The 12,282-nt window shown below is 42.6% G+C and overlaps 2 protein-coding genes across 2 annotated transcripts in view; one reads left to right on the top strand and one right to left on the bottom strand.

The window, feature by feature from the left end:
• Window positions 1-1,771, bottom strand: part of exd3 (exonuclease 3'-5' domain containing 3) — a 65,447-nt gene extending 63,676 nt beyond the window's left edge. The window contains exon 1 of the mRNA XM_020484813.2: window positions 1,670-1,771. The gene's annotated coding sequence lies outside the window, so the exon portion shown is untranslated. The remainder of the gene's footprint in view (window positions 1-1,669) is intronic.
• Window positions 1,772-2,779: 1,008 nt separating this feature from the next.
• The window catches only part of LOC109892343 (hsp90 co-chaperone Cdc37-like 1), a 52,040-nt gene continuing 42,537 nt past the window's right edge, over window positions 2,780-12,282 (top strand). The window contains exons 1-5 of the mRNA XM_020484820.2: window positions 2,780-3,077; window positions 4,289-4,567; window positions 9,231-9,321; window positions 9,444-9,559; window positions 9,963-10,085. Coding sequence (XP_020340409.1) covers window positions 2,970-3,077; window positions 4,289-4,567; window positions 9,231-9,321; window positions 9,444-9,559; window positions 9,963-10,085 — 717 coding nt within the window. The 5' untranslated portion in view covers window positions 2,780-2,969. The remainder of the gene's footprint in view (window positions 3,078-4,288; window positions 4,568-9,230; window positions 9,322-9,443; window positions 9,560-9,962; window positions 10,086-12,282) is intronic.

Raw genomic sequence — 12,282 nt, 5'->3', positions numbered from 1 at the left:
GGGGAAAAATAGTTACATATCGCAAAATATTTTTTTGCGCTAGATGGCCCTTAGCTGCACCAAAACTCCAGTAGGTTTCCTTCATAGCTTGTTCTCCATCTTTTTAAATAAGGAGACAATCTGTTTTTTAAAGATGGAGGACGAGCTATTAAGAAAAAAAATACTGAGTTTTGGTGCAAGTACAGCTGACTAGCACAAAAATAATATTGTGATTTTGTTTCAAATAATATCCCGGTGTGTGACTATCGATTTCTTCCTCTATCACTATAAAAAAATAATAACTTGAATTAACTTGAAAAAACCCTTATCTTACATCAGGGGTATTCAATCGGGGGTCCAAGATACTACAAGGGGTCCATACATTTTGTCATGAATGTTGTCATGAATATCTCTAGCAACAACAGAATAAACTAACTTTATGTCTCAACTCCTAATTTTGAGCAAATTACACCCACTGGAGTCAAATACACTCACTGGAGCATCTGACATAGGCTTTGAAAAAGCACCCACGAATAGGCTACCAGTCAACAGGCTACTAGTCAACAGGCTACCAGTCAATAGGCTACCAGTCAACAGGCTACCAGTCAACAGGCTACCAGTCAATAGGCTACCAGTGCGGCAAGTGGTGCTGGCTGCTGGTAAGCTTTCTTGACTTAATACATTTTTGCCAACACATGGCTAACCTTTGTTTACCAGCTAAACAGTTACTATTAGCAAAAATGTGTTAGCCTATTAGCTAGAAAGGTAACTCCTATGTTAGAGTTTACATTTCATTTTCCAACTATAATGTGGGAGGGCAATTTTTTTTTAACTATACCAAATCTATTCATTTTCAAATGTTGATTACTTCTCCTTGCTATTATCATTCACCTGATGATAAGACAAGACATTTGGAGCAACATTTTTTTTGCTAACGTGTGATGAGGGTCCCTGGGACGCCATTTTGCCTGACATGGGGTCCATGGGCAGCAGAAGGTTGAAGACCCATGTCCTACATATTTCAGAATTTCACTTTAACAAGTTATGAACCAGAGCTGAAGCGTCCCTGCGGGCACACACCCTGTGGGAACAGCAGACCACGAAAGGGCATTGCTGCCAGCTGGCTGTGAGACATGCTTTTGAGGCTGAGGATGTTATTTTAGGTCTGACGTCTGGCTGGACTGTTTCTCTCCTCGTGGTATGTTATTGGCTCTCACAACTGACTCGTACAGCAGCAGCGGACTCTGATGCAGGGCGCTCTACTGTACTCTCCTGCCACCTATTGGCCACTATCGAACAGTACAGCATGATGGGAAGCCCTGTTAGACGGCTCATACTAGATGAGGAAATATACACAACATGTACCCAAAGAGAATCTTCTCTGTTGTAACATCCTGTTATGTTCACTAATTTGACAACTAGCCCAGAGTGGTGCGAGATGTGACATATTATGCATGGTGGGTTGTTACTAGTAGCTCGCTAACCCATGTCCAACTAGCTAGCTGGCCCACCCAGCTGGCCACAAATTAGCAAGGCAGCTTGCTAGCATTTTAAAGCATTTATCTCACGTGTGAACGTTACCTACCTATCAACTCTATGTCAATGTGATGTGACATGGGTTGAATGTTAACCGAATTAACCACAATACATGCTATCTTACAATGTTTTGAAGGTGAAAAAATAGACTTACGTTATAACTTGCCTCTAGCTAGCTAGCACTAGCAAGGAAATGAAATTGAAATGATAGAGGTTTTGCCCGGAAGGATTCAGAACGGACACCACCAAGTTCTCGTTCTCGTCTATGTCTCGCGAGGTTTAGAAAATAACAGAATAGAATATAATGTAATATTTTTATTTATTTAACCTTCATTTAACCAGGTAGGCAAGTTCAGAACAAGTTCTCATTTACAATTGCGACCTGGCCAAGATAAAGCAAAGTAGTTCGACACATACTCCATGTGTAACTCTGTGTTGTTGTAAAACAAACATAGTCAATCATACAGTAGAAAAATAAGTCTATATACAATGTGAGCAAATGAGGTGAGATAAGGGAGGTAAAGGCAAAAAAAGGCCATGGTGGCGAAGTAAATACAATATAGCAAGTAAAACACTGGAATTGTAGATTTGCAGTGGAAGAATGTGCAAAGTAGAAATAGAAATAATGGGGTGCAAAGGAGTAATCTGTGAGCTGCTCTGACAGCTGGTGCTTAAAGCTAGTGAGGGAGATAAGTGTTTCCAGTTTCAGAGATTTTTGTAATTCGTTCCAGTCATTGGCAGCAGAGAACTGGAAGGAGAGGCGGCCAAATGAAGAACTGGTTTTGGGGGTGACCAGAGAGATATACCTGCTGGAGCGCGTGCTACCGGTGGGTGCTGTTATGGTGACCAGCGAGCTGAGATAAGGGGGTACTTTACCTAGCAGGGTCTTGTAGATGACCTGGAGCCAGTGGGTTTGGCGACGAGTGTGAAGCGAGGGCCAGCCAACGAGAGCGTACAGGTCGCAGTGGTGGGTAGTATATGGGGCTTTGGTGACAAAACGGATGGCACTGTGATAGTATAGTGATGGAAATGGCTACCTGGTAGTTTTTAATCATGATATAATTTTATACTTACATAGATATTTGAAAACAGGTAAACGTTTCCTCCCGTTAAGAAAATAATCTCACGGCGATTTCATTTATTTTTAAGTACAGAAATGCTCGGCTATTTCTGTCCTGAAACGTGCTCTACATTAAAACACGTATAGTAAAATTGGTCATCAATATAAATAATAAATAAAATGCCAAAACATATTTGCCACGTGATCAAAGTTCCTCACCACGTGGTACTTGAATAAAAGCATGGAGGCTGCTGTGTATTTGTGCTCTGATCCAAATATCACTTTTGCTAGCGCTTTGCCTTTCTTTGGAAGAACTTAGGCGATATCGATATTTTCCCAATTGATAGATTCGGCCTCGGTGTTTTGGGCGGGTCGAGACGGAGCAGCAGCAGCGATGGAGTGGTTCGGGACTGGAAACTCCCCTATGTTTCCCGAAGAAGAAGAGGGTTACAGTGCCTCTGCCTCTTCTGTGCCAAGTAGCTTTCACAGCTCATCACTGCAGGTATTGTGAGGCTAAATGCCAATGCACATTTACCAATTCATTCTTTACTTTATTGTTAGCCAGCTTGGTAGCTACGTCAGTCATGGAGGAAATAAAGGCAAGCCAACCCACCACCTCCCCTGTTATTAGCTAGTTGTTTAGCCTGCCGCTAGCTATTCGATAAACCCTTACGTGATGTTAAATCAGTAATAATAATAGTTACAGTCAGTATGTAATTAGTTAGCTAGCTAACAAGTCAAGTACATTACATAATGTCAACAATGGAAACGAGTCTGAGCAATTGAGTCCGACCCCTTCATTTGTAACTTTCTACTTAACGAACGACGTTTAATGACTGAACATACACTAACGTTACAGTAGCTAGTTATTTAGCTAGTAGCCAGCCAATTAAACTCAATACGATTTAGCTAGCTTGTCAGGTTATTTTCATGACATTGTCTCATTGCCAGGTTTGACATCAGCGAGTCTAAGCCAGTCGTCCTTAACCCAGACAAGTGAGTGTCACTGACTAATTTACAGTGGTCTACAGGTATTACACAGCAAATTGGTGAATATGGCACTAGCTAGCTACACCAAATTTGTTTCTCAGTAATACTTGCTGTAATTCTGCTTTAGCCAGTCAAGCAGTAACAGCTAGCTACTTACATAGCTTTCCCAGCTACTGTGGATAACATAAGCATCCATATCTAGTGTGTGCTGTCATCTCTATTCCCTGATAGTTATATCCATTAATGCGGTATTGAGTTGACAGCTGAAGCTTGTGGGTGGTGTTCATGTTATTATTAGCTCACAACCTCTGGTTTTACATGTCCATGTACAACTATTGCACACAGTTCGCCATAACAGAGTTCCAGCAATGCATCGTCATCAGGAGGAGGAGAATGAGAGTCTTTAGGAATACTGGCCATGATTATTGTAGATGTAATATTCTGCTGCAGAATGTAATGTCAACAATATTTTCAGATATCAATCATAAGTTACTGTCTTCTCTGTGACCATGGTGGTGTAGAGAACCGGGTCTCTGTGCCAGAGATGGCAGCAGAATAAAATATAAAGATACGTTGATATCAGTTGTTTATAACCTCTTCTCCCCTCTGCTCTGTGACCCCCTTGGTGCTGCTGCCGCCGCCAAACCCAGCTACAGTGTGTGAGGGTCTCCTTACAAAGATATTCGGATATCAGTTCATAATAAGCTAATTATCTTCTTCCAGGAGGATGCCAGTGCAGAGTCCATGGTGTCCCTGTGCCAGAGGCAGCAGCAGTGTGTGAAGGCCTCCGTTTCCAGCTGGCAGTTAGTGGAGGCTCAGGACCAGCTGTGTGGGATGGAGCTGCACGGCTCCGAGAGCGTCGAACAGGAGCGTGCCCGCGCTGTCGCCGGCCAATCGGAGCTCTCGCAGACAGAACATGAGTGGCGCCGTAAGGAGAGCATGCTGGGAGGGAGCAGGAGCCCCGTGCTCAGCGCTGACAGCAGCCGGGACATGTTTGACAAGGTAACTAAGGTCGTGTCTACACTTGACACTTACATTTGACTTCTGCTATCAGAATCAAAGATCGCATTGAAAGACCGCTCTAGACACCAAGTCGCTTTGTGGTCTGATAGTGTTCAGATCTGGCTGACCACTTCAAGAGGTGGTTAGGAATGCATTGTGTGTGTGTCCAGACTGAGGAGAACCTCCCCCAATCAGGCTACCGAAAGCACATACAGTGGGTGACGTTATCAGCACTCCTCCCACCAGCGTTTGTACAATGTATACTAACATTTGAATATAGCCAGGGAAAAAGGAATCCAGACATGGTAGACCAATTTTAAATGTAGGTGTATATGCAGGAGGGGTTTGGAATTCATGATCAGAATACTAAAGCTGCATGAACTGTCAAGTCTAGACACAGCCTTAGATAATGTAACGTTATGACTATAACTACTGTTCCCCGAAGGAGGGAAAACAAGGTACAGCATACTATGGGGAGTTGCACACTTGCGTGTTCTGTTGCAGGATTGACAATTCACGCCTGGCAAGGCCAATGAAATCCACGCCTCGGTGGAAGCCCCGCCTACCACAGGTGATAGGTGTGAGGCTTGGTTTCAATTCTTTCAATTTAAAACCTCTCTTCAGAGCCCCGGAGGGGAGGGCACAGGGCCATTTAGGTGTCGTGCCTCATTTCCCTCCTTTAGGGAACAGTAGTTATAGTCATTACATTACGCTCCCTTTGTCAGTCAACTTCGGTACAACATACTATGGGGAAATGAACAGTGAGCTCCAAAGGTATTCGGACAGTGACAATTTGGCTGTTTGGGCTCTGTACTCCAGTGCTTTGGATGTTAAATGATACAATGACTATAAGGTTCAAGTGCAGACTTTAAGATTTAATTTGAGAGTATTTTCATCCATATCGGGTGAACGGTTTAGAAATTACAGCACTTTTTGTACATAGTCCCCACCCATTTTAGGGGACCAAAAGTATTGGGGCAAATTCACTTGTGTATTAAATAAGGCTGCATGATATGGCCAAAATATATCACAGTTTTTTTTGACAGTATTTTTTGTTTTTGAATAATACAGGTAAAATCAGTTAAAATGCAGGTAATACAGGTAAAATGTTTTTTACATCAATTTTTACATTATTAAATTGGCTGGAGTTGAGTCAGTATGTTGGCAGCAGCCACTCAATGTTAGTGGTGGCTGTTTAACAGTCTGATGGCCTTGAGATAGAAGCTGTTTTTCAGTCTCTCGGTCCCAGCTTTGATGCACCTGTACTGACTTTGCCTTCTGGATGATAGCAGGGTGAACAGGCATTGGCTCGGGTGGTTGTTGTCCTTGATGATCTTTATGGCCTTCCTGTGACATCGGGTGGTGTAGGTGTCCTGGAGGGCAGGTATTTTGCCCCCGGTGATGCGTTGTGCAGACCTCACTACCCTCTGGAGAGCCTTACGGTTGTGGGTGGAGCAGTTGCCGTACCAGACGGTGATACAGCCCAACAAAATGCTCTCGATTGTGCATCTGTAAAATTTGTGTGCTTTTTGTGACAAGCCCAATTTCTTCAGCCTCTTGAGGTTGAAGAGGCGCTGCTGCGCCTTCTTCATCACGCTGTCTGTGTGTGTGGACCATTTCAGTTTGTCCGTGATGTGTACGCCGAGGAACTTAAAACTTACTACCTTCTCCACTTTTGTCCCCTTCAATGTGGATAGGGGGGTGCTCCCTCTGCTGTTTCCTGAAGTCCACGATCAGGGTGGGGTCAAGACCCAGGGTCTCGAGCTTGATGCCGAGTTTGGAGGGTACTATGGTGTTAAATGCTGAGCTGTAGTCGATGAACAGCATTCTCACGTAGGTATTCCTCTTGTCCAGGTGGGTTAGGGCAGTGTGGTTGAGAGTGTCGTCTGTGGACCTGTTAGGGCGGTAAGCTAATTGGAGTGGGTCTAGGGTGTCTGGTAGGGTGGAGGTGATATCTCCCTCACTAGCTTTAAGCACCAACTGTCAGAGCAGCTCACAGATTACTGCACCTGTACATAGCCCACCTATAATTTAGCCCAAACAACTACCTCTTTCCCAACTGTATTTAATTTTAATTAATTTATTTATTTTGCTCCTTTGCACCCCATTATTTATTATTTTTATTTTATTTTATTTTTTATTTTAAATTATTATAATAATTTTTTTAAATTATTTCTACTTTGCACATTCTTCCATTGCAAAACTACCATTCCAGTATTTTACTTGCTATATTGTATTTACTTTGCCATCATGGCCTTTTTTGCCTTTACCTCCCTTCTCACCTCATTTGCTCACATTGTATATAGACTTGTTTATACTGCATTATTGACTGTATGTTTGTTTTTACTCCATGTGTAACTCTGTGTCGTTTTATCTGTCGAACTGCTTTGCTTTATCTTGGCCAGGTCGCAATTGTAAATGAGAACTTGTTCTCAACTTGCCTACCTGGTTAAATAAAGGTAAAATAAATAAATATGGTCCTTGACTAGTCTCTCAAAGCACTTAATGATGACTGATGTGAGTGCTACGGGGCGGTAGTCGTTTAGCTCAGTTACCTTAGCTTTCTTGGGAACAGGAACAATGGCGGCCCTCTTGAAGCATGTGGGAACAGCAGGCTGGGATAAGGATTGATTGAATATGCTCGTAAACACACCAGCCAGCTGGTCTGCGCATGCTCTGAGGATGCGGCTGGGGATGCCATCTGGGCCTGCAGCCTTGCGAGGGTTAACACGTTAAAATGTTTTGCCCACGTCGGCTGCAGTGAAAGAGTCCTCAGGTTTTGGTCTACCACAAAGGGACAGTTTAGTTGGTGCAACGTAACACCGGACACGTCGCGTGCGCTGCTAAATAAATTTAGAAATCCATGTTATTCAATTATTATTGCACCCCCACTGCTCGCGCATGCCAACGAGCGTCTGCGTTGCCAAGGGCTAAAATAGAAATCAGTTCTATTTCTGACGCAGATCGTGCTGCAAGTCCTGCCTCTCCCATCTCCTCATTGGTTTACAGAAGCAGGTACTCACGTGCCATCTCCTCATTGGTTTCCATACATGTTTAATGCTTTTTGACCTGTCCCCAAATGAATGTCATTGGTTCAGAGTTTGTTTTGATATTTTAACCTGCGTGTCGTGATCGCGTTTGGTGTAGGGGGACAAAATACATTTATGCACGATAGCACACGATGGCGCACATGCGCAGCCGGTTTGGGTTCCGTGTAAGACATTTTGTTTTAGTAGCTTGAATCATTCCTGTTCACACCAAAGTGAAGAATGGCATAAGTGAAGGAATGAATCCGATTATCATGCTTATCAAATGTGGAAGGCGGAGCTTCCAGCGAGGCATGGATTTCATTGTCAGTTGTGATTTGTAGATCCTTCAACCCCCTCCCCATAGTATGTTTTACTGAAGTTGCAAGAGTGCAACACCCCCCCCCCCCCCCTCCCCCATAGTATGTTTTACTGAAGTTGCAAGAGTGCAACACCCCCCCCCCCCTCCCCCATAGTATGTTTTACCGAAGTTGCTGACTGAAAGGGAACCTACAGACACGTTGGGGGAATCTCAATTGCATTTCCTTGCGTTATTCGCCGCCTCCTCAAACTCCATTGGATGAGAAAGTCCATGATCCCTCCCCTCAGAACTTCTGATCAAATGGGTTTTAAGAAGGTCGAAGAGAAAAGATGTGAGGAATCATGGACATGCAATTATTTTCCCATTGGAGAAAAAAAAGAAGAAAAAAAAAAAGGTAAACGAAGTTAGATTTCTCTAAGCTACCTACCTGATCAGTACACTTCTGATCTTTCTCCAGGCGGTAAGGGGGCCAATCTAAATTGTATCTCCTTGATGCCTTTTGTATGCCCTTCTCACTTCATCAAAACACATTGAATGAAGGTCAGAGGAGAAAGCGAGGAATGAATCAAGTATGTGTAGCTGCAGCCCAATATGCCAACCGGAGTGTGGGTGTGTCGAAAGGAGTGGGTGTGTGTATAGCGACTCGGCTAATTGGGCAGATTTGTTGCCACTCGACCGTTTTTTGCGTGACTGATTGTGCTGCACTAGGAGTCGATAAGACAGCGACCAGTGCACCGGTGTTGTATCGACGTGCCTGCCGACGTGAAATGCTTCCTACTGTCGCCGGCGGTAACTAACATGGCCGTTCATTTTCTCACACTGTTTTTTATTTATTTATTTCAAGTACTAAAGTAGCCTACACAAGAAGTAACTCATATTGATAGCCATCTAGATGTCACCTTGATGTGTAGACTACATACATATTACTCAATGGGTAGGGCATGAATGGTGACACAGTGCCCTTCACTCCCGCTTGACCAAGCACTATTGTCTGGCAACTGCGTGCGAAGTAACTACGTGGTAGCCAATATTAGTGTGACCGTCACAGTAAGCACACGCATACAACTCATGAAGAAACAGTACACCACCATCAATACTTTTAGTCAGTTTTACACATTTTCAGTTATTAAACTAACAGTGAAATACAACTGACTCTTTCTTAAAAACAAAGTCCAAACTATCAGTGCTTTTTGACCCACTCCTTTTCACACACCCTTTTCTTTCGACACACCTGTTCGTCCATACTCCGGTCGCTATATTGGAATGCTGCTACCCTCTTCTCAGTGGACTGTGCTTCTCTTTCCTTCTCCTATAGAGTATTATTAATAGTAAAAACGTTGAATTGGAGGTTCACGACAAGAGCAAAACCTTTGTTCAGAAGTATGAAAAAGAATTGAGACATTTTGGTGAGTGAAATGTTTAATCTACAGTTTATCATGGTGATGCAGCAGGTGTGGCATTGTGGAATGGTATTGGTCCGTTGTCTCTCTTGTGATTGGTCCGATGTGTCTCCATTGTGATTGGTCAGGCATGTTGCGGAGGTGGGATGACAGCCAGCGCTTCCTGTCTGACCTGCATCACCTCATCTGTGAGGAGACGGCCAACTACCTGATCCTCTGGTGCTTTAGACTTCAGGCCGACGAGGTCAGAAAAACATCACACTGTCCTGTGAATTTATTTGCAGCTAGAATTTGATACAATAGATTTTTAGATTTCTAAACACCAATATCAGCCGGCCGTATGTTTCCTGTTCAGAGTTGATGTGTAAACTATTGTTTACTGACCGACAGATCTAACTATTGTTAAAAGGCCAGACTGATCCTTCAGCATCTTTTCTAACAAATTACATTTCTGAATGAGTTAATTTGATACTTATGACTATGGGTCACTTATGTTAGAGGTTCTATCCTGTTCCCTTTCTCCTGACAGATATTTGTTCAGGTTTACAAACATTGACTTTATTGACTTTATAGTATAACCTACAGACTTGATTTGTGTTATACGGATGAATTCACATTTTTTTCCACTTTGATCTATTCAACCACAGAAAGAGGCGTTGATGGAGCAGGTCGCTCACCAGGCTGTTGCTATGCAGTTTATCCTGGAGATGGCCAGCACCTCCCAGCAGGATCCCAGAGGCTGCTTCCGTCACTTCTTCCACAAAGCCAAAGTAAGCATCGAGCTATTCTGGTCTGTCTGCTGACGAGTCACGGTTAAGTCATTATACCACATCAGGCACCCTAAGAATGGGGTGAAATTGCTCCCTATTCCCTATATAATAGTGCACTACTTTTGACAAGGGGGTCACGTAGGGCTTTGGTCAAACATAATGCACTATAAAGTGAATAGGGTGCTATTTGAGGCATCCTAAGACTAGCAAAGGCTCTATCTAACCATCCCCGTCTGTCTGCTGAGTCACTGTCAAGTCATTATACTGCAAAGTAATGTAAGGCAAATTGTTCACCCACCATATAACCAGTGGTTATTGATAAGCTAGGTTGAGGATTGATCAAATGTTTTAATGTGTGATTTAATGATCAAACTTGTCAATGTTTTGACTGATTTTATGTTGTTATTTAATGTTATGTAACTGTCATTCACTAAAAATAGTTTGCTGAAGGAAGATGTACTGTACAGTGATGTAATGTGGTCAAATGACCACTAGAGAGAGACAGGAGTCACAACAGACTCCTACAACATCACAATGATATACAGCTACATGCTTTCATGCCAAAACACTATTGCTTTCATGCCAAAACACTATTGCTTTCATGCCAAAACAGTGTAAGAATTTCCATATGATTACCAGTGTTTTACATATTGATATGATTTTAAGAGGCTGCATGGTTTAATTCCAAAATATTTGTTGCTTTTCTCAGCCGTAATCATGCATCTACAACTGCGTAACACACTCTTAATGTTTAGAGAACACTTTCTTTTTATTTTTATAAGAGGCCTCCCGAGTGGTGCAGCGGTGTAAGGCTCTGCATCGCAGTGCTTGAGGCGTCACTACAGACCCGGGTTCGATCCCAGACTGTCACAACAGGCAGGGACTGGGAGTCCCATAGGGTGGTGCACAATTGGCCCGGGTTATGAGAAGGTTTGGCTGGGGGTGGACGCTAACGTCCCATCTGACCAACATCCAGTGAAAGTGCAGGTTGCCAAATTCAAACAACAGAAATCTCATAATTAAAATTTCTCAAACATGCATGTATTATACACCATTTTAAAGATGAACTTGTTAATCCCACCACAGTGTCCGATTTCAAAAAGGCTTTACGACAAAAGCATACCATGCGATTATGTTAGGTCAGTACCTAGTCACAAAAAAACACAGCCATTTTTCCAGCCAAAGAGAGGAGTCACAAAAAGCAGAAATGGGGAGCAAATTAATGACTAACAATCAGATGGCACTCATAGGACTTCATGTTACACAATACATGTATGTTTTGTTTGATAAAGTTCATATTTATATCCAAAAATCTCTGTTTACATTGGCGCGTTATGTTTTGCCTCCAGAACATCCGGTGAAAGTGCAGAAAGCTATGTCAATTTACAGAAATACTCATCATAAATGTTGATGAAAATACAACTGTTATGCATGGAATTAAAGATATACTTCTCCTTAATGCAACCTCTGTGTCAGATTTCAAAAAAGCTTTACGGAAAAAGCACACCATGGAATAATCTGAGTACAGTGTTCAGAGATCAACACAAGCAATTAATGTCCAAATACCTCATTTTTGTTTAGTACAGTAATCCAAATGCGCAGGCACTAGGTCCAGACAAAGTCCAAAAAGTTATATTACAGTTTGTAGAAACATGTCAAACGATGTATATAATCAATCTTTAGGATGTTTTTATCAAATCTTCAATAATGTTTCAACTGGAGAATTATTTTGTCTTTAGAAATGAAAGGGAACGGAGCTAACTCTCACGGGCGAGCACCTGACTGAGCACATGGCCTTCTGGCAGACCCATGACTCAATCAGCTCTCATTCTCTCCTACTTCACAGTAGAAGCCTGAAACAAGGTGGAAGCCTTAGGAAGTGCAATATGATCCCACAGACACTGTATATCAGATAGGCTAAGACTTGAAAACCTACAAACCTCAGATTTCCCACATTCTGATTGGATTTGTTTCTCAGGTTTTTGCCTGCCATATGAGTTCTGTTATACTCAGACATCATTCAATTATTTTTTTTAACTTCAGTGTTTTCTATCTAAATCTAATAAAATGCATATCCTAGCATCTGGGCCTGAGTAGCAGGCAGTTTACTCTGGGCACTCTTTTCATCCGAATGTGAAAATACTGCCCCCTACCCCAAAGAAGTTAAGAACCGCAGTTTGGCGGGTCATGTTTCGGA

The sequence above is a fragment of the Oncorhynchus kisutch genome, linkage group LG6 (genome assembly GCF_002021735.2).
Source record: "Oncorhynchus kisutch isolate 150728-3 linkage group LG6, Okis_V2, whole genome shotgun sequence".
Classification (NCBI taxonomy): domain Eukaryota; kingdom Metazoa; phylum Chordata; class Actinopteri; order Salmoniformes; family Salmonidae; genus Oncorhynchus; species Oncorhynchus kisutch.
The sequence above is the reverse complement of the archived record's forward strand: the minus strand, read 5'-3'. Positions and strand labels throughout refer to the sequence as shown.